The sequence below is a fragment of the Coccomyxa subellipsoidea genome (assembly GCF_000258705.1).
Source record: "Coccomyxa subellipsoidea C-169, whole genome shotgun sequence".
NCBI lineage: Eukaryota > Viridiplantae > Chlorophyta > Trebouxiophyceae > Coccomyxaceae > Coccomyxa > Coccomyxa subellipsoidea.
Window position 1 is genome coordinate 1,302,279 of NW_005178032.1, and position 19,919 is coordinate 1,322,197.

General features: G+C 52.3%; 4 protein-coding genes across 4 annotated transcripts; 3 read left to right on the top strand and 1 right to left on the bottom strand.

The window, feature by feature from the left end:
• Positions 1-626: 626 nt before the first annotated feature.
• Positions 627-4,532, bottom strand: COCSUDRAFT_66773 (hypothetical protein; the record flags this gene model as incomplete). The annotated part of the gene is made up of 12 exons (XM_005646468.1): positions 627-976; positions 1,149-1,311; positions 1,537-1,697; positions 1,993-2,113; positions 2,278-2,360; positions 2,649-2,798; positions 2,927-3,084; positions 3,257-3,369; positions 3,599-3,790; positions 3,886-3,999; positions 4,111-4,247; positions 4,379-4,532. 12 exons carry the CDS (start codon positions 4,530-4,532, stop codon positions 786-788), a joined length of 1,737 nt encoding a protein of 578 aa, XP_005646525.1. The 3' UTR covers positions 627-785.
• Positions 4,533-6,865: 2,333 nt separating this feature from the next.
• COCSUDRAFT_53917 (hypothetical protein) lies at positions 6,866-7,706 on the top strand. The gene is made up of 2 exons (XM_005646469.1): positions 6,866-7,009; positions 7,129-7,706. The coding sequence occupies exons 1-2, from the start codon at positions 6,919-6,921 to the stop codon at positions 7,311-7,313; spliced, it is 276 nt and encodes a 91-aa protein (XP_005646526.1). The 5' UTR covers positions 6,866-6,918; the 3' UTR covers positions 7,314-7,706.
• Positions 7,707-9,301: 1,595 nt separating this feature from the next.
• COCSUDRAFT_56426 (hypothetical protein) lies at positions 9,302-10,394 on the top strand (the record flags this gene model as incomplete). Its single annotated transcript, XM_005646470.1, has 4 exons — positions 9,302-9,418; positions 9,571-9,822; positions 10,008-10,146; positions 10,264-10,394. 4 exons carry the CDS (start codon positions 9,302-9,304, stop codon positions 10,392-10,394), a joined length of 639 nt encoding a protein of 212 aa, XP_005646527.1.
• A 505-nt stretch (positions 10,395-10,899) lies between these two features.
• Positions 10,900-19,425, top strand: COCSUDRAFT_56427 (hypothetical protein; the record flags this gene model as incomplete). Its single annotated transcript, XM_005646471.1, has 27 exons — positions 10,900-11,064; positions 11,684-11,782; positions 12,056-12,178; positions 12,321-12,492; positions 12,736-12,914; positions 13,145-13,223; positions 13,338-13,427; positions 13,534-13,649; positions 13,755-13,919; positions 14,063-14,185; positions 14,290-14,470; positions 14,587-14,744; positions 14,890-15,007; positions 15,121-15,298; positions 15,413-15,611; positions 15,980-16,078; positions 16,309-16,478; positions 16,696-16,877; positions 17,051-17,220; positions 17,341-17,499; positions 17,720-17,863; positions 18,012-18,126; positions 18,231-18,369; positions 18,541-18,713; positions 18,823-18,903; positions 19,006-19,175; positions 19,306-19,425. The coding sequence occupies 27 exons, from the start codon at positions 10,900-10,902 to the stop codon at positions 19,423-19,425; spliced, it is 3,867 nt and encodes a 1,288-aa protein (XP_005646528.1).
• Between the last annotated feature and the right edge of the window lie 494 nt (positions 19,426-19,919).

The following is a 19,919-nucleotide window of genomic DNA, read 5'->3' on the forward strand; positions in this document are numbered from 1 at the left end:
CATCTTGTAGACATACCGGATTATGGGAGAATTTGTTTGCATGATGCACAGTTGTATGGGAGTACTGATGGGTGGGGTGCAATGCAGGTTGGGTGCTGGCTTGCTTGGCACCTTGGCCATGCGTTCCTACGCAGCAAATGTGCTTTTTGCCGCAGTTGTCTTGACCACACTAAAGGTGTGCACCCTCATGCATGTGACTGTGAAGCATAGCACTTTTACTCTCTGTTCGGAACAATTGAGAGTTGCTGCGATGCTTCTGAAGATTCTGCTTCGATTTTTTTGTGGTGTGGCAGGATGCTCTTGACAGAGGCAGACACACCGCAAGCACTTTCAAGACGTTGGGGAAAGCCGCTGTTGCAACTGCCATTGCAGAAATAGCAATCTTTGCGAGCACAGGCTGCACATCAGGGATAATCAGAGAGGTGCTGTTTGGAGTGATCATGACATCCTATCTGTTGAAGCCCAATTGGTTTGCAAGGTCTCGTGAAGGCTTCAGCATGTCCATGTGTAGTTAAAAAGTCAGTGCAGATTGGTGAAGCCTTCTTCCTCAAATTCGGAAACTGGACTGTACAGAAAAGCATGCTGGTTTCTCTGTGAGCGCGTTTTGCAAATTTTAGGGCAACCGCCCATCAGTGTATTAAATGTGTACATGTCCAGAAGAGCAAAGACTGTGAGCCACATTTTGAGATTGGTAAAATAATTCCTCATGTTGACATCAGCAAATTCAGTGCGCCCAAGCTTCTGCTGCGGGTTTGGCATCACACAGAAGATGTTCAATTGCAAGTTCAAGTGTCAGGTTCCTTCATGTTTTCCAAGGCATCAATGAGACTTTGTAGCAATTCAATATCGTCAGCCGACACAACATCCATCTCTCTGCTGTCTGCATCTTCAGCAACTCCGAGTGCATAGATGTGAAGTCGATTCAGGTTTGTAATGCAAAGTTCCATGGCTGCCCGCGCACTCTCCGGTCTTGTGCCTGCAAAAGCACCAATGTCTCCCTGACCCAAAGGACACTTTTGCATGGCAGTCAATAGAAGTTTCTGTGAATCAATTGTTTCTGCACTTCTCCCCAATTGGAGCCTCTCAGCAGAGCATGCCTGCAAACCACGCAGCGCAATTGCAAAAGGGTGTACGGTCCAGTCAAGCACCTGCTGCAGACAGGGAGCAGCTGCGCAGCTCAGCACAGAGCATGCGTGCGAACAGCTCGCGCATGTCGGCGGTGCATGTGTCTTCGTTGTAGCAGTGCAGGTTGCCCAGGATCTCAAACACCGACAGGGCCCGCAGTGCAGCCTCCAGCTCCATGTGGGCCACCTGCACAAGCACACCCTCATGGTCCTGAATGCATATCCAACCTAGAAGGGTCCCATGCACGCCAGCAGAATAGGGCATACCCATCTGAGCTGCACATCTGCCCAACGGGAGCAAGAGATGCACCACCCCATTGCCGCAGCTGACATGCACCTGGACTGATGCGTGATAGCGACAGAACATCTTCAGAAAGCATGGGAATGGGACTGCGGGAACCGGAGAGGACACCTTGGCGCGGGTGGCAGGTGCAAGGCTGGCGAGGTCGTCGCGTTTGAGGAGGCTGGCGAGCGACTCCAGGCGCTTGATGTGCTGTGGCGCCATGGGCCCCACCATGATGGCGCGCCCGTCGATGCTGAAGTCCGAGCGGTGCAGCGTCCTCGCCTCCTCGCCTGCATCCCCAGCTGCCGCCTTTCACAAAATTTTCCTACTCTATCCTTAGCGTCAATAGCGTGCGTCTTGCAGAGTGAGTTCAATCCCGGTAGCCATGACCATGATTTACCTCTTTCTTGAGCTGCATACCCTTAAGTCCTCATGGCTCACCATCAGGCAAGTGGCACCTGCCGGGCTTTATGAAGCTTGGATCCCCCATCACAAATAATAATTGCGGGAGGACGAGGGGTTGCAGGCGCATCATGGTTTGCAGAAGTGGAGGAGCAGCACGGTCTGGGCGCGAGAGGGCGTCACCTGCGCACCAGGCGGACTCGAAGTCAGCGGGTGGCATGGTGAGCATGGCGGCGGCAGGGCCGGCGACGCAGCGCATAGCCATGCGGCGGAAGTTGCTGTCGTCTGCCAGCACCTCCAGCACCTGCACCGTGGCTTTGCTTAGTAACCCAGCCCGACTTACCTTGGTGACAGACAGCCAGAAGGCTAGCAACACTCCCACACTGTGTGTCCTGAAACCAGACCAGACAACCTCACAGTCAAATACTGTAGCGTGAGATCTCCACATCATCTATATGGGACTTTCACCTGCAGCACGTTCACCGCCAGCTGCCCCTCACCAGGCGACCGTACAGGCCACCGCCTGCTCAGGGGCCGCTGCATCACCAGCCCTGCATCACATGTGCATCAATACTTCCACGTGGTATCACAGTGGAAGCTTATATTGCTACATACTTATCAGTTCTTCACCAGCCCTGCAGCCATCCATGCAGTGTTTTTGGCCGCAGCATTTTTTGTTTGAATCCTGGTGCTGTTGTAGGCCTTGAACAGCACTTGTCATGCCTCTTTTGGAGCTTTATTGCCATGACCCGTGCTGCAAACAATGTGCAAGAGCATTCTCAATGGTAATCATCCGGATGAGGGCGCATGACAGTAAAGACAGAAGAAAAAGGTGGCACCTGCCAGCTGGCTCGCCTGTGCAGCCACCTCAATGGCCAGCTCTCGGGTGTCATCGTGGGCGATGGTCTGGTCCAGGAATGAGGCCTTTTCATACTCTGTCAGCGAGGTCATCAAAGCCAGGCTCCTGGCCACCAGGAGCTCTATGGTCCCTGCCAAGGCATCAGAGCATACGTCAAGACCTCCGTCCCAATCAGATCAGCAATGTTCATTCCAACGTCCTTCTTGTTGCATCTCAAGGGTCCAGGTTGGGTGCACAGTTGGTAGGAAAGGCCCACACCTTCACCATCAGCTGTGGAGTGTGCCTGCTCGAGCCAGTTGGGGTTGCCATCGGGGCTTGCAGCATAGGGGGGCACCGTGAAGGGCGGACGGTGCAGATCAAGCCCGGCTGCCACGAGCCGCAGTGGACCTGCCAGGCTGGGGTCATGCTGCGCTACCCTGAACGTCAGCATACAACGGCATGGTGACAGGGAGAACTACTGCATTCATTCACGTCCTCGGGCATGTGAAGGGATGAAAAGTCAAATTGTGAGAATCCATCCACATTACACATGGTAGGAGCAGCTTTGCAACATTTGATCCTTATGATGCCATAAAGGAGATCCCTCACCTGTGGTAGAACAGGGGTGTGCAACACAGTTCTGTCAGCCATTCCATTGACAGACCTGCCTGGAACGCCAGGCCAGGAAGATCATTGCTGCCCTTCTCCATTGCCACTCTGACCTGCATTGCACGCGAGCAATGGGTATGTTGCACAGGTCAAGCCTTCCCAAGCAAGCAGTGCAAATGATTCTGACATAAATTGTAGAGCGTCCTGCTTTGGCACCTCAGTAATCCTTACAAAGAAGTCAATTCATGCAACAAGCAGGCAAAACAATCCCCGCACAACTCTACCGTTGGCCTCTGCAAAATTGAGACCAGAGCCATGAATTGAAGCAGTGAGGCCGCGCACCATGCGATAGATGGTTCGGACGGCGTCGAAGACAGCGTCAATGAAGATCACTGAGCGCGGATGCACCAACAGGTTGTTGCAGAGACTGTGCCAATGCCTCTGCTGCATGTGGATGGTTACGCTGGCAGGAAGGAGACCAATGGTGAGAGCGCGTAGGGCTGTTGGCACAGTGGCTGCACGATCCAAGGCTTCCTGTGAAATCAGAGCACGCTCACACTGTAAACCACCCAATTCATGTCAAGGAGTGACTGAGTGGCAGATGCATCTCAGGTGAGTTGTCCAGTCACCTCTGTTCTGCTGAAGTCCGCTGCTGATGCAAGGTTGTCTGCCACATCTGGCCCTGCTGCGCTCAGCAGCACAAGCACTACTACATCCAGGAGCCTCTGTTGGAAGTCTGCACCCTGTACAAGGGCAAAGGGTCTGTTTGCTGCTGCTCAAGCATGACCTCCAACTGTACAGCAGTTCTGGCAGAGTCAAGCATGCCAAAGTCTAGAAGGTTGAGCAGAATGTACCGCCACAAGTCCGGCCAAAGGCGACAGCGCTCCTGACAGAGCGCACAACGCTATCAGCAGCCGCAGGCCCTTCACCACATGACCATGCCAGCTGACGGGTGTGAGCCGGTACGTTGTGACAGACCTCACCCAATCACCTGCGACAACAGAGCATCGCATGCTCACTGTGCGCAATGGCTTTGACCCTACAGTAACACTCAATCAAACCACCTTGTGTGCACCCTGCAGGTCAGCTTTGTAGTGATGGTGCAGACAGGTAGCAGCCTACCATTCTCTCGGGGCTCCTGTGCCAGGATGCAGGCCATGAGGTGCAGGGGCAGGCGCGTAAGAAGCTCCACAAGGTCCGCTTTGAAGGGGAGGAGCTTTTCCAGGCGTGGCACTGCAAGCATGCGTTCCCTCTGCACCAGCTTGCGCAGGGACATGGCATCCAGCTCGTTCAGACGCTCCACACATTGGAAGACGTCCAAGATCTGCAGCGGATCCAACCAAAACTGGCTAAGAAAGCTCCCACACCCGCAACCAGCTGTTTGCCATGCTGGGATGACATGCATTGCACAAGGCTATTGGCAGATTGTCAACGGCTTCATGCAATTACGATTACTGCTTTTGCCAATTCCAAAGGCATCCAAGGAAATTTACCTTTTCCTTCTCACGCAGGGCTTCCTCCTGCAGTACTGCTCTTTTCTGCAAGGAGGTCCAGAGGCAGCGTCAGCAAAGAACAAAACAAATACTACAATTAATAAGTGAGGGGTAGAAATTCACACATGTTTCATCCAGATATGCAGGATCTCACTGGGCTAGCCTGGCACCTTTCGTTCAGAAATGCCCAAAAATTCCATGAGCGAGCAGGGAACGGAAGTGATCAATTTGCATAGGGAAGTTTTTGTGTTTGAAAAGCTTTGTAAGCTGCGCAGTTGTCCTCTGCCATGTGGTGGCAACTCGCGCAGAGACTTCAATTTGTTATTACCATATCAAATTTTCCTGCATCCTGGTCAAAATTACTAACGGTGAGACTTCAGCTTCCCCCTTTTCTCTACGTTCTCAATCACATCAATTCGACACAATCTAATAAGTTTTAATTTACCTGTCCTCACCTCCCCATTGAACCTGGAATATACGCTCTCTTAATATTGTTGGTGAGGCGGAGCTGATTTTGAAATCATGAGTCCTGACTCAGATGCACATGTGTTGCATACTCATATTGTGTATCGAAAATCACCAGCATAAGTATATGAAAGGGTCTTGGTCGGTCTACTTCTCTGACGCACGTTACGAAGTACTCTGAATCTGTTGGAAGGTTTGCACCATTCACTAAAGCACCGTCGCCTCAGCTCTTTCTTAAGGAAGCCAATAATTGAGATTACATGTAATTTTCTAAGAAATCACCTTGTACATCTTGTATCATTTTTGCTTCAGTCTCGGTGAAAGACTAGGCAAGAAAGCATCAGGATGCCACGAAAGCGTCAGCAGAAAGTACTAGCTCCTGTCCCAGAGGACGAAGAACTCGTCGAGGATTCTCCGAAAGAAGACTCCAAAAGCTTGGACGAGAATGTCATGCAGCTCATTGATGCTCTCGAGCAGCAAGGTTTGCTCATTGCGTTGTGCACTCCCTCTGCTTTGCAGCATTCTTTCTAAACGTTCTCTTGTTGTTGAGAAAAATTCTTTGGTGTGCACAGTCCAGGAGCGTGCAGAGAGCTTGTTGGACGCAGCAGAAGCAGAGTGCAGAGAGATACTGAACCTGTTTGCTGTCCAGCTTGTTAAGTTGCCCAAAGCGGTAAGAACGAGTCTGGCTTCCAATTGGCCATCCACGTGTTGAGAACTCATTTATAAACGTCGGGCACGACTGGTCTGCAGGTCAGAGAAATGCCTCTCGGGCAGTTTACAACCGATTACGGGAGCGATATTAACGCAGTCTTGCTGGAGGACATCAAGCGCCTGGCTGCACCCCAGGCACGTCTACAATAGGACTCACTGGGCGCTTGACAGTTTACATCAACAGCAGCTTTGTCTGAGCGAATTCTCAGCAGCTCGATCCCCCAACTGTGTCTTGTATGACCCCAGGCTGCTCCTGTGACGGTGGCGAGAGGCTCTCGTGCAACGGACAAAGCAGTGGCAACAGTCACACGCACGACAAGGAAGCGAAGAGGCGCCAATGAATCACCACCACACGACTCCGTAGCCACGGTGCTGACCTCTCAATGCTCAACCTTGGAGGATCATGCACTTTATTCACTCTGGAAGACTGACCCTGAAAGTGTGGGAACAGCAACATGTTTTACGCTTGGAATTCGCAGGAGATGAAGGCGAATAAGAAGGGCAGGGGTGCGCTGGAGCCCCTGAAGGAGAACATGGTGGCAGGAACACCTGCTGCTGGGCCCAGCAGTCGAGGCGTTCCCTTCACTCCAGCTGCTCCAGCCACCCTCATGCGCGTGCCCAAGCTGGGCGAGGTCTTCTACTCGCAGAAAGGTGGCTCTTTGTGTCAATGTCTGTGGTGGCAATATCCCGATGCATGTGAAGTCGGTCAAGACCTGCTGAGAATGTCTCTTGCGCAGAAGAATACAAAAGTATAGAAAGTGGCAGCAGTGTGATCAGTGCAGTGACTGAACATGTCTGCAAGAGCAGACAATCAGACAATCTATTTGAGCGGCTGTACTGCTGCTCAGTCACATAGAAACGTGTAAGATACTCCTGCTGCAGGACCCTCGGTTTGGCTGAGCTGTAATCCAACTGATATTGTCTCGTGCAGGATCTCCCTTGGGTGTCTTTGAGCAGGACCCGCTCACACAGCAGACAGTCCTCAACACAGTGATGAAGGGTGGCACCAGCCTCACAACACCCATGCCTGGAGCTGCAAAGAACTCCAGCAACATGGTGGCCACCGTGCTGAACCGCAAGAAAGGTGACCTCATGATGCCATGCGTCCACTGGCAAATGTATATAACGACAGCGCGAACTCAAGACTGCAAGCTTAGAAACATGAGCTGCAGGTGATGATGGTGTTCATCTCATGATGTGCAGGATCTAGAAAGGGCGTGGCGGATTCCATGTGTGTGACAACCAGTGATGGTGAAGTTGTGACCGTGGATTTGGCGAGCGGCCTCAAGAGCGTGCCAGAGCAGTACCGCAAGGAGGTGGCTGAGCAGCTGGAGGCCCTTCGCAGCCTGGCGACTGTCGCTCTCAATAATGTCACCAAGCGCAAGTGAGATTGTCAGTGTGATTCGCTGGTGGTGAGGCAGCTCCGAGACGGCTTTTGAGCTCCGGGGTGTTTTCTGTCAGGCAGTTGTCTTATCTTATCTGGAATTGGAGAGCATTTTGAGGCATATTCTGGTTTCATTGGTACCTAATCTGGGTCAGTTGACTACAAAATCCTGAGAGTGACAGAGTTGATGTCAGTTGACTTACCATTACTGGGCCATGGCATGTACTGGCAGTTTATGGACCTCGAGGAGCTCCTGTATTTGCGCCTCTGGAAGAATTTGTCACGGATTTGCCACCAATTCTCCTGCAATTGCGTTTGCTTGGCAATCCAGCCAAGCTAAGATGCCAGCTCCTGCATGTCGAAACTGCCACATGCAAGTGTTATCTTCAGTTTGTTCCGTAAGTGTGCCGTAACGCCTGGCACGCGTTACGACCAACATGCTGAGTACTCCGTCCTCCTGCAAAGTATTTTCGTCATAACAGCCGTTATTTGAGACTAATGGCAGCTGTCGCCAGTGATAACGCCTGCTCGACGGGACTCTATATCTTGGGCGAAAAAGAACAGGGTGATCTGGGTGCGATGCCATTCAAGATAAGTAATTTTTTTCCTGCGCTATGCAATTGGCTCTGAACATATTTCATTAATACTTTGAAATTAATTGATGCACTGCAGCATTCAAAGAAGGAAAATACTCGGAGGCTTTAGTAAGCTACACATTGGCATTGGCCCGCAGTCCCGACGATGTTGCTATACTACTGAATCGAAGTCTAGCGGCGCTGAAGTCAGGTAAGAATGTTCAATAATCCTGCATATTTTTTGGCAGCCCCAAGGTGTCTTGTTTTGTTAGTTCTGATCAAATTTCAAATGTCATGCCCAGGGAAATCACAAACAGCTTTCAAGGATGCAACACTGGCAGCGAGAATCGTTACATCAATGAGGACACAGGGATGTTCTTCATTGGCTACTCTAGTGCAGCTTAGCAAAGCAAAATTTAGACGAGGCTTGGCACTGATGCAGCTTGGGAGGGCCGAGGAGGCGATTGCCTCCTACAGATCCTGTGCCAAGGTCCTCAGCAATGAGGACCCAGTCCTTTCACAGGAGAGGTTGAAGGCAGTCGAGCATTGCACATCACGATGGGTGGCACTGGTATGCCTTAATCGCATGTTCAAAGATATGTACTGATAGACACTGTTGAATTTCTGGCCTAGTCATAACAATCCATCCATACTGTTCACTGCTTGTGCCCTTTTTATGTGCTGCAGCATTGGGCAGCGCTTATTGAAGATGCCCAGAAGCCAATTCTGCTCTCCAAGCGGGATGGAAAGCTCCTTAGACCGGTGCCCTCAGAGGTGCGCCTGTCACCCGACAGGCTCGGTCTTTGTTTGGCAGCAGCTCTGGAAAAGAAGCATGTGGGAGCAGAAGCCCGGAGGCTGCTCTGCAATGCTTGGAACAGAGGTGAGCGCACAGTCGCTGGTACACATGCGTAGAGAATCTTATAATCTTCTGACCTGCAAGATTGACCTTCAGTGCGTCCCTAATCTGTCATGACATGGCAGTGGGTTGAGCAGGCAGACACCTCGGACGTGGCGAATTGGCAATCATGCGCGCACGTGCATATTTGGAAGCCTCCAAACCGGAACAGGCATTGAAGGTGGGGACCTGCTCAAAGTAGCTGTTGTGCAGCTCAAACAAATTGTGATCTAATTGCCAGCTTGACTGCACATGGGTGTCTTCATGATGGTGTGCAATAACTCAATGCAGGATGCAAAGGCAGCTCTTGCATATGGACCCAAAGATGGAGACTGTAGCATCTGGGCGCATGCACATGGTGTGCACTCCCTTGCACTGGAAAATTCAAAGGTACTCTGCACTATCCGTGGACCAACGCATGCTTGCCATACTTTGTCCAAAACGTTCAGCTGAATGCTCTTGTCACATGCCCATTTCCTCACAACGTATGAAGCTGCCCTCTTGCCCGGCCAGGATTTTCTCATGGCTGCGCTTGCCATGCAAAGAGCTGTGGAGCAGGACGGCGATGAGCCCCAATGGCTGCAGGACAGGGATCGCCTGCTGCTGCTAGTAGCTGATCGCCCAGCAACTGTCTTACAGGTGAGGAGGTCAAGCAGCACCAGGTCTGACATATCCTGTGACTGTGAAAATGAGCTGGTGCACCACTTGACCTTTCAAGAAAAAGCAGCAGGAGTCTGCTGGGCAGTCAAAAGTAGGCTGTGCTGACTCGAGTCTGCGTTATCCTCGGGCAGGAGGAAGGCTCAGCAGGCCTGGAGCGCTGGCTTGCTGCAGATAAGGAGCGGTCGCTCCCAGAGTATCAGCGCAAGCGGCCCAAGTATTACTACTACTACGAGTGGATGCGGCAGCGCATTGCAGACCACTGTGGTGCCCTGCCGGAGTCTGTTGTGGATAAGCTGCTGAATGTGGAGGCTGGGGAGCTGGACACCCTCCTCACCTACCCTGCTGGCGTCCAGGCCAAGGCACGCTCTCATGCAACATTTACCGTAATAGCATACATTGTTCAGCGGCAATCTTGCAAGCAAAATTTACCGTGTTTGCAGCGCAGCAGAGCATTGTGCGATTTCTGATCCAACGGACCTGCGCAGTGTCGGTTGGTTGGAGCCAGCATGCTCTTGTGGTGCATCACAAGAGAGCCCAAATGTAATAATTATATTTCTGGCTGCTGCAGGCAAAGCAGTTGCTGGATATTTTCGATGAGCATGGGGCGGAATATTTGGAGACCTGGCGCTTGCCGCCGCTGACATGGACTGAGCTGCAGGAGCTCAAAGCCCAGGCAGGGGTGCCTGCAATAGAAGGGTCCAGCCCAGGTGATGGCATTCACAAGCAGCATATTTTTTTTAACGCTGCCACACTAACTCCAGCAGTCTGCTTGCTTGAACTCCCACTGCATGTTCTGGCTAACGCAGCCTGTGTGCTTGTGGCAGATGATGCCAGGATGATCATGGGCTGTGAACAGTGCCAACCAGCTGCCTTGGAGCCGGCTGTAACAGGGAACATGAGTGATGAGGATGCCATGTGTGAGGGAGATGAGGAGGACTTGGACGCTGTGGATTGAGTGCTTTGCCAACTGGTTCAAGTGTCTGTCCTGTACGTACAGTATGGTATACCAATTGCCCTGGTGCCACCACTGTTGGCCTGCCAGTCCGCAGTCTAATCATTGAAGCATGCAAGTGCGTCCTTGTGGCATCCTGTAAAAGCAATTATGATAGTTCAACTGTTCTCATTGATGTTCTGGTAATGATCTTGACTAATCTCAGCATGATCCGGAGAGCAATTCTTTCATCACCCTGAGTCCAGTCAGCCCTGATTAGGCTGATATCCGAGGTCTGACATGCACTCGAACCTTCTTCCTCTTGTCCTCATTGTGTTCTCGATTGAGGTGACGGCTCCTGAAAAGGGATGGCACGGCAGCATCTGGGGCTTGCAAGGTGCATCTAGCTGCCTATGACTCTGCCAAGGTCTTGACGAGCTTGAGCGCTTCAGTGCAACAGCAGCACAAGCCGTAGCATGCAGTAAGTCCACAGAATTCCTCAGAGCAACCGTTTTAGAGATCGGCAGAGATGGGCTGCCCATCGTGGGCGATCGGTGTGCTATGGGCCCTTTGCGCAAGTCTCCACGCCTCGGGGCAGATTGATCAGACGCCCTTTGGAGACGGCGACAAGAGCTTCAAACAGCAAAGTCAGCGGAAGGACGATCGGATCATTGACTTCTCTTCGTGGGGCAGGGTCCTTCAACAAGAGGTCGTTTGTCCGTCCTTCCAGCCACTTGGACAAGATCCACTGTGTTAATGCATGCAAGTGACCTGGCTTAAATCACCCTCACCTTGTTGATCAGAATATAAAGGCGACAACATAGCTATCAAATCGGCTCCCAGGGACACGGACGATGATGTGCTGGTGTCGCAGGGAACTGTAGCGTCAGCACCTGCTCCGTCGAGCAGCCTTGTCCCACAGCCTGTGGCTTTCTTTCCTCTGGCAGGTATCGTGACATGCAGAGCTTTCTGTCTTTTCCAAGTTGACCTGCATGGCGTACTTATTTGCTGCCGCTTGACAGTTTGAACAGCAGCTCTTGAGCTCACAGCTCCTCCAGGAGGCTGCTATGACTAATACATACTTGGACTTTTGCTGGCAGATGGAGTCTTTCAATCCACCTATGGCTCCTACAATGGCACAGGCTACAATGTCACCTTTCTCCAAGACGACGTTGCTGGCTATGCTGCGCTCCAGTGCTCACAGGCAAAGAAATAGCCAACCGCCTGGTCATGCATCAAACAAGCTTGATCTTTGAAACACCTGCATGTGTTGTGCGTGGAATGCATGATCGCCGCTGCGCTTCACTGTGCAGGCCGTGGACAGCACTGTGATTCTGGACCCTGTGCAGTATGGCACCAGTGGCCCATTTGCTATCAACATCTGGTTCAAGGTGGACAGCCTGAATGGGAATGTGTTTGAGTACATCTACTCTCACAATTCTACCTCTGGTGAAGCCGCCAGCTGGGGACCCGATCAGGCATGCTGCACCAGAGCCATCTAGAATTTGCAAATTGGGGCTTGCAAGCATTTGTGCCTGTTGCCAAGGCATGCATGATCGGCATGACCAACCCTGACAGCCACAGCACTCTGCATGCAAGTGTGCGTCATGTCTCTTTCTGAATCCTGGAAGCTCCTGCTTAGGGCATGGATTCCTGACCCATTATGTGATTTGCTCTCCTCACAGGTGCAGCTCTACTTCCCAGAGTTTGGACACCCTGCATACGGGGTTGTGCGGGCCATCGTCAAGGATGGATCTGACACGTATAGGGGCCTGCCCTCTGTCACCTTCTTGGACTCTTCTGGGGAGGTGCGAGGTCACCTGAGAGGCTGACCTGTCTGGTCATCATGATCCTGCTCTTTGAATCTTAGGCAAAGAAGAGTTCCGGTTCGTGACATGCACCTGGACTTGTGGCAGTCTTTTTACTAAGTGCATGCATGCATGTGTTCAGGTGTCGAATCTGGCGCGCAATGCCACCAACCGAGGGCCGCCCTATCCAAGCCTCCAGGACATGCGTTGGCACATGCTCACCCTCACTTCACAACCCGACGGCAGCAATGGCTATTGCATGTATGTGGACGGCAAGCTTGCAGGGCAAATGCAGGAGAATGCCACCTACATCGGTACATATCCTTCCTCTGCTATGGAGCACATGCATGCTCTGAAGTTGTCATCCCTGGTCAACCATTTCACCAGCATTCATCATGCATCTCATCTTTCGTCACTATGGCATTGTTTTATCCTATGCCTGATAGTCCTGGCACATTATGTGGTAGTGCTGCAATGATTGCAGTAGTTTGGCAGCAATAAAATGAAACACACACTGCCAGCTTCAGTATTCTGCACTGATCACCAAATCATTGCAGGCAGCGATGGCATCAGGCGCACAGTGGACGGGGGACAGCCGATGAACATTGATGGCAGCATTGTGCTCTGCGGCCGCTCCGATGGGGACAATGCGCGGGGTTACAGCGGTCAGCTTGCTGAGCTGGCTATCTGGGATGAGAGCCTGTCAGAAGCGGCCGTGGCCAAGATCTACAGTGCCGTAAGCCTGCAGTCGAAATTTGCCACGAGCATTCACCCTCGCAAAACCTCCTGGGACGAGCAGCGTTGCTGATGCACAGCTACCCTATGCATGCAGACGAAATCAGCTTGTGGGACTACCTGCATCCTCACAATCATATAGCTCCTCAGCGCTCATAATGCATGCATGCATGCTCATTTACAGCATCAGAAGAATTGCTGACATCGTCTGAAATGTGTGCACTGCTGCAGGGGCTTGGGTTTTCAAGCAATCAAATGGCATCCACATCACCATCAGATGTAGTGGATACCGCACCTCCTGCGCCCGCAGGTGATTGCAAAATTAGCGGTTGCCATTCTTATGTCGACCCAAATTTCTCTTCATTCAAGAGCGGGTGGCATGCATTATAGATAAAACGGGCCAACTGCTTGCACCTGCGCGCAGAGCCACCGACAATCACCCCTTTGGCGTCTGGAATCGCAGCACCCTCCTACTCTAAAATTCCCGTTCCAGTTGCTTTCTTTCCGCTGTCAGGTAAGAGCAGCAGGTGGAGTCACATCTGCAGCTGTGCATGTCATTGAATATAAAAGCAAGCAAATCGTGAAGAGTTGTTCATGGGAGGTTGGTAGCTTGGCTGCAGGCTACCACCTCAACTCAGAGCCCAAGCTGGCCTCTGGCGGAAACTTCAGCGGGGCTGGTTATAACATCATGTGGATGCCTGATCCAGACGTAGGCATTGTTGCTGAGTGCACCAAGGTACGCGACATTTTGCTGCCATGTTTGTTACTCCCAATACTTATTTTGTTGACGTTTCTTTTGTTATCTGACTCAATAGGGACATTCTCGGTGATGCTGGCACAGGTTAATGACAGCACCATTGTGCTAGACCCTGTCAGCTATGGCTCAAGCGGACAGTGGGCCATCAACATCTGGATGAAGCCTGGCAGTCTGTATGGCAGCAACTTCCAGTATATGTTCTCCCATGCTCAAAGCAAGTTTTTCCAGACTGGATGGGAATCCAACCAGGTGAGACATTGGCGCTGACACCATCAGTGCCTCCCTGCAGATGCATGGTATGTATCGCTTCTTTGGGCATGTCGAAGTCGTAAGTGAAGCTTTTGCTGCCATAAGGTTGCAAGACTGACACATTGCGGTGTTTTTTGCTTCAGATCAGGATGTTCTTCCCTGAGCTGCTGCATCCTGCGTTTGGCGTCATCCGCGCAATAGCAAAGGACACAACAGACACTGAAACTGAAGACTCTGCTGTTGTCTTCCTGGATTCAGATGGCCTGGTAACCCGAGAAGCACTGGAGTACAAAATAGATCTTCGATGTTTAGCCTTGCGTTGCAGCTTGAAAATATGAGGTCCCCTGTTGAGCTTGTGCGGATGTGCCAGGTTGGCGCCTTGACCCGGAACGCGTCAGAGCCATCGCCGACAGATGCAGGCAGAGGAATTTTGCAGGATGGCAAATGGCACATGGTCACACTGTCTTCCCTCTATGATGGCACACGGGGCTATGCAATGTTCATTGATGGGAGGCTGACAGCGGTCCTGAATGGAAACCAGAGCTACACAGGTGCGCAAATGTCTTGCTGACATCTGTCTGGCTTGGTGATGCCCACTAATGTGTCAGCCAAGATAATGCTTCCTCTATATGGCACTGTCTCAGATTTAGAAAGCTTCCCTCTGCAGATGCCTCAGGCAACCCCCTCCACATTGATGGTGGAGGCCCCATGCAGCTTGATGGCCCCATTGTGCTGTGCGGACGATCAGACAACGACACGCTGCGTGGCTACAACGGGCGACTGACCCAGCTGGCCATTTTTGACACATCGCTGTCTCCCTTGCAAGTGTTCTACATCTACAGCAGGTGAATCTTGAGCACACACGGCTTGTCAAAACACGAGTGTCTATGTTTAAAGTTTTGCTGATGTTGAGGATGCTGCCGAAAGGATTCAGGCATCCTGCAGTAATGTTTGGCATCAACCTGAACAGGGTCTTCCCACAATTGCGTCTGCTGCCCTGGCTCCTGGAGCATACTACCCGGAATCAAGCAATGCATACAAGCTGTACGAGGACAGGACAGCGTGCTGGCTGGAGCCTACCCGCTCAGGTCTCTTCATGCCCATGTGATATCTGCATGTGCTGGCGTGATGATGCATGCATGCCACAGTTGACTTACGATGCATTCACTGGCAGGCGACCGAGCTCTGATTTGCTGTGCAGGGGGACAGCTGCAGCAGTGCCGTCCGTACCAGGTTTGCGTGGCACTGTCAGCTCAGGAGATTGGAGACAATGCTGACACGCTTCCAGATGAGGTGCAAGTTGGTGATGTGGGCATCTGCACAACCCCTCTACCCAACGGCCTGCTCCTGCCCAACGCCAGCTATGTGCCTCCAGCACGGTGTGGCAATGCGCCTTCATCGTGACAAATCTCATGCGCTACCAGTTTGCTGCAGGTGTCAGCTGTGCTGCATGCATGTATGCATGCGGGTGATGACTGATGGGGCTGGTGCAGGGCGTTCTTCCCTCTCACAGGCAGCCTGGCCTCCTACCCGCTGCCCACCTTCACAGGCGCAGCGATCAACACAGAGCCAGTCTCAGATCCCATCTTTGGCAGAGCGTTTGAATGCAGTCAGGAGCAGGAGTCACAGATAATCCTGGACACCGTGCCATATGCTGAGAACGGCGACTTCTCGGTCAATCTGTGGTTCCAGGTTTGACAATCCTAACCTGTCATATGCTGCTTATGCATGTCCAGTTGATGCCCCTCCTTCCTGTGGCAGAGGTTCGCTTTCTCCACCATCTGCATATCTGTCTTTTGATGTACAAATCCTTACGCTGTGCTGGTGGCAGGTCCGATCAACGGCAGGCTCTGACATGGAGTACATTTTCACCCACACAAATGCTGACCCAGTCAACTACAACGACTCCAATGCTGCCTGGGGTCCCAATCAGGCATGCTCCCTAACGAAATTTGTATCACATGTCTGAGGCAAAAGTTCATATACACCATCGCATCCTGTATCCATGCAGCCTTTTGCCATGCCTGTGGTCAAACATGGAGCCCTGTCACGCAATGCAGGTCAGCCTGTACTTTCCAGAGAGTAGCCACCAAGCATTCGGCATCATTCGAGCGGTCCTAAGGGACAGCACCGACATGGACATTGGTGATGTGTCTCAGGTCAGTGATCCTTCTACACAGTCAAACATGCATTTCCGCAGCAGTCCTGGAACTGTGGTGTCAGGCTCGAGCACCAGGAGAGCCTTTCTAAGCAGCCTGTAAAGTGCAGATGCATGAGCGGACAATCGTTGCAGCCCAAACACAGTGCCATGGAGCTGATTGCAAAATGCAAAAACAAATTTATCAAGCATGCATGAAATTAGAGGCCCTGATTTTGTTGAGATGCGCAGACATGGGTGGACTCAGATGGCAGGGTGGCTTTCAATGGGCGCCGAGGCCCTGGCCTCACTGATCCACGCACCAGCTCTATGTCTACCGCCGACACCTCCTCCCTCCTGCTTGATGGTCAGTGGCACATGCTCACCCTCACAACCCAGGGCAACGCCACAAAGGGCTACAGGTGATGCAGACATGCTCCTGCTCTTGGTCCTGTTCCAATATCTTTGTCCTGATCAGCAGTGTGCTCACTCTGCACATACAGTTGGAGCAGCCACGCTTTGCAAGACAGCAGATGGCACTGTTTGATGGCTGCAGCAGGAGCATTTTCAGGGCTGTCCTCCCCTTGCATGCTACAGGTGGGGGTTGGTACATTCTGACGGGTGGCAAGTTTGGCTCAGGCTGTATGTGGATGGCACCATGAAGGGGCAGATGGTGGAGAACGTCGGCTACATCAACGACCAGGGCGACAATGCGCAGATCACTGGGGGCAAATCTGCCGACCTGTCGGGTCCAATCCGGCTGTGCAGCAGATCCGACAACAATGTCACCCGTCACTTTGGTGGTCGGGTTGCGTACCTTGGTAAGGCCCCTATAGCCCACAGCCTTATGATGGAACAGCTGCGCTTACCTCCTGCACTTGAAAAGGGCACGAAACCGATATGTGACGTTTGCAGTGCTGGCTTTCCCTTGGTTGAAGTGGTCTGATGGCTAGGTTTCAAGGGGAATTTGTGCGCGCTATGTTGTGGCATGCAGGCTTGTACGACATCAGGCTGACACAGGCGCAGGTTCGTGTGCTCTACCTGACAGTGCGGGCCGCCAATGCCACCTCCCCCTTCATAGCAATCGGCAACTCTGAGGCTCTCCGCGTCCCCTCCCAAGCCCCACGCGTCTCTCCGCCACCCGTACCACGCTCCAGAGCTGATGTAAGCTGCCACCCTCACGTTGTTGTGTCTTGGCTTATGATCCCATGCTTGCTGGATTTTGTGAAGTACAATGAGATTATTTCAGGCTATTGGGTCCACTGTAGACATGCTTGACTGCAGGCGCCTGCTGTTGGCTTGCCTCCTGTGGGAGGCCTGGTATCCATCTCTGGGAACAGCTGCTACGTGCCTTTGAAGTACAATGGCACCGTCATCAACTCCTGCGTCAAGATCCATGGCAACGATGAGCCAGTGTGCTGGGTCAGGAATGAGGGCTGGCAGGTGAGGCGCTCAGATTTGTCATGCACGCCTTTCACCCTGAGGACTGAAAGAGGCATTGTTTGAGGTCCCTTACGATCGATGATGCGCACAACATAGCGCCCATGATATGAATGTTTATGGTAGCAAAGGTCGAATTGGAACCACAACTCGGTGCAGCGCTCGAGTGTGCTCGTCTAATTGAATTTGAAGACATGTACGCGATGTCTCTGATGTGCTGCAGGCCTGCATGACCAGTGCACCCGCCATGGCGCCTGGCTTAGTTGCCCCTGGGCGGGCCTCAATCAGCCCAGACTTCATCCAAATCACAGCTGCTAATCGCATGACTCGTGGCAACCACCCATGCGCCCTGCCCTTCGTCGTCAATGTAGGGACATTTTATCATCTATTCTTGAGCTCTTTGATCTGTGTCTTTGCAGTCAGATAAAGTGCCTTGCAAGGCATTTTGATATGGTACATAGATGAGGGCTGGAAGTGCTGAATGTTCCTGCTTGACATGACCGGCTGACCTGCAGGGCGAGATCTTCTCTGACTGCCTTATGCTCAACACCACAGAATGGTGCCCAGTCGTCTCAAGCGGCTGGCTGCAGCAGTGCGCAGTTCCTGTGGGTTCAGACCTGTCATCAACAGGTGAGGACCTGTTGTGATGCTGTGGGCCTCTTCCAGATTGGTTACCATTACAACCAAAACGTTACTGCAGCTCATGCTGAAATATGTGCATCTGCATGACACAGGCAAGCAGCACCAGGGCACAAGTGGAGGAGGGCACCCCAATCACAGCGGAGCAATAGCTGGGGCAGTCCTTGGAGGCATTGCTGCCGTTGTTCTTGTCATCGTCGCAGCCTGTGCATTTGCGCACACACGCCGGCGCAGGTTGGGCACTGTCACTTGGTTCCTCTCGGCCATAGCTGTCCTGCATGCATCATTGGGCAATGTGTCTGATCGTGAGAAGATGGTACCATGCGGGCTACATGGCAGTGTTCTGCTGTCCAGAAGAGCGCACATGTGCCCCAAGAGGTCGATGCTGATGTTGTCTGGTGGCAGGGTGCACGGGCCTGTGTCCTTCCAGAAGTACAAGGACGATGACGGCGGCCTGGGCATGAGGGACAGCGCCTACTATGCTGGCAGCCACGGCATCTCCCACAAGAGCGGCGAGCTGGAGATGCACCACTCGGGCGTCTCAGGCACCAGGACCAAGGCTGGAACCAGCAGCCAGGGTGAGCAGCCTTCAAGCCTGGAATCACGCTTGCCTGACTCCAACTTCATACAGCGCTTGGTTCGGCGCCCAGAGCCTTTACGTATAACTGGCAATGGACCTGTGTGCAGGCATCAGGCCACAGAATGGAGGCGCTGGTGCTGCTGGTGTCAAGATCCCCAACTCAAGCTTTGCCTCAGAGACAGCCCAGGGTATGCAGGCTCATCATGTCTCCTTGTGCTGTTCGTACTTTGATTGTTTATATGACCTTCACCCTGCAAGAGATCAGACTCACTTGTATTTGCTTCTTCCAGGCAACAGCCGTCCCCTCACGCCGATGAGCCTGCCGGGCGATGATGCCGAGGCGCTGTCCTACCCCACCACACCCTCCTCCTCCTTCCAGAATGGCCTCAACAGGCCCAGCATGCAAGTGCCCCTGCGTGCAGGCTCTGAGATGTCTGCCCCTGTGTCTGATGACATCGAGGTGCGGCGCTGGAGGCTCCCATGAATGCACACCTTGCATCTGGCTGCTCTGTACTGTGTTCTGCTGGATTTTGCCAGGAGCTTTGCAAAGAGCACCATCTGGAAGGTTCATGTCACTTGTTTGTTTGCAGGTGAAGAGTGTGAAGAAGAAGAGTGGCCGCATTCCTGGCATGCGAGCATCAGAGACGCGCATTGCAACCTCTCCAGAGAAGGGCACTGGCATGGGAGATGGCAGTGAGCGGTTCTACTGACAAGACCTTGTTCCAGACATGTCACGCGGGGTGCATTGGAATGCACTGCTGCTGATGCCATACTCTTGTTCAGGGTCGTGTCTTGAGGAAGGATGCTGCCTTCCTGCCGAACTCTGTGCTAAGTTCTCTTCATCTGGCAAGATTTTGATTTTATGAGCATCAAACCTTGGGAGAACTACCTGCAGTGTGATAAATGTTGCTCTCCAGCATTTGACATTGAGTCGCAATCCTAGGACTTGTATAATGTCATGCGAATTGTATACTATCTTTTGTTAGGATATGTGGATCGACATTGTAGGATATGCTGTATTGATGTCATGTGAGCAGTCTGTATGATCCATGCATATGCGCTCCTCATGTGCCCATTGTTACTCTTGAGTGGCAACATCCTGTCTAATGTTGCTTGGAAATGACTCTCAAAGACTCCTAGAGTCTGGACCAGTCTCTGTACGTACACTGTATACTGTACTGGTTTGGGCTTGGGCAACAGCAGT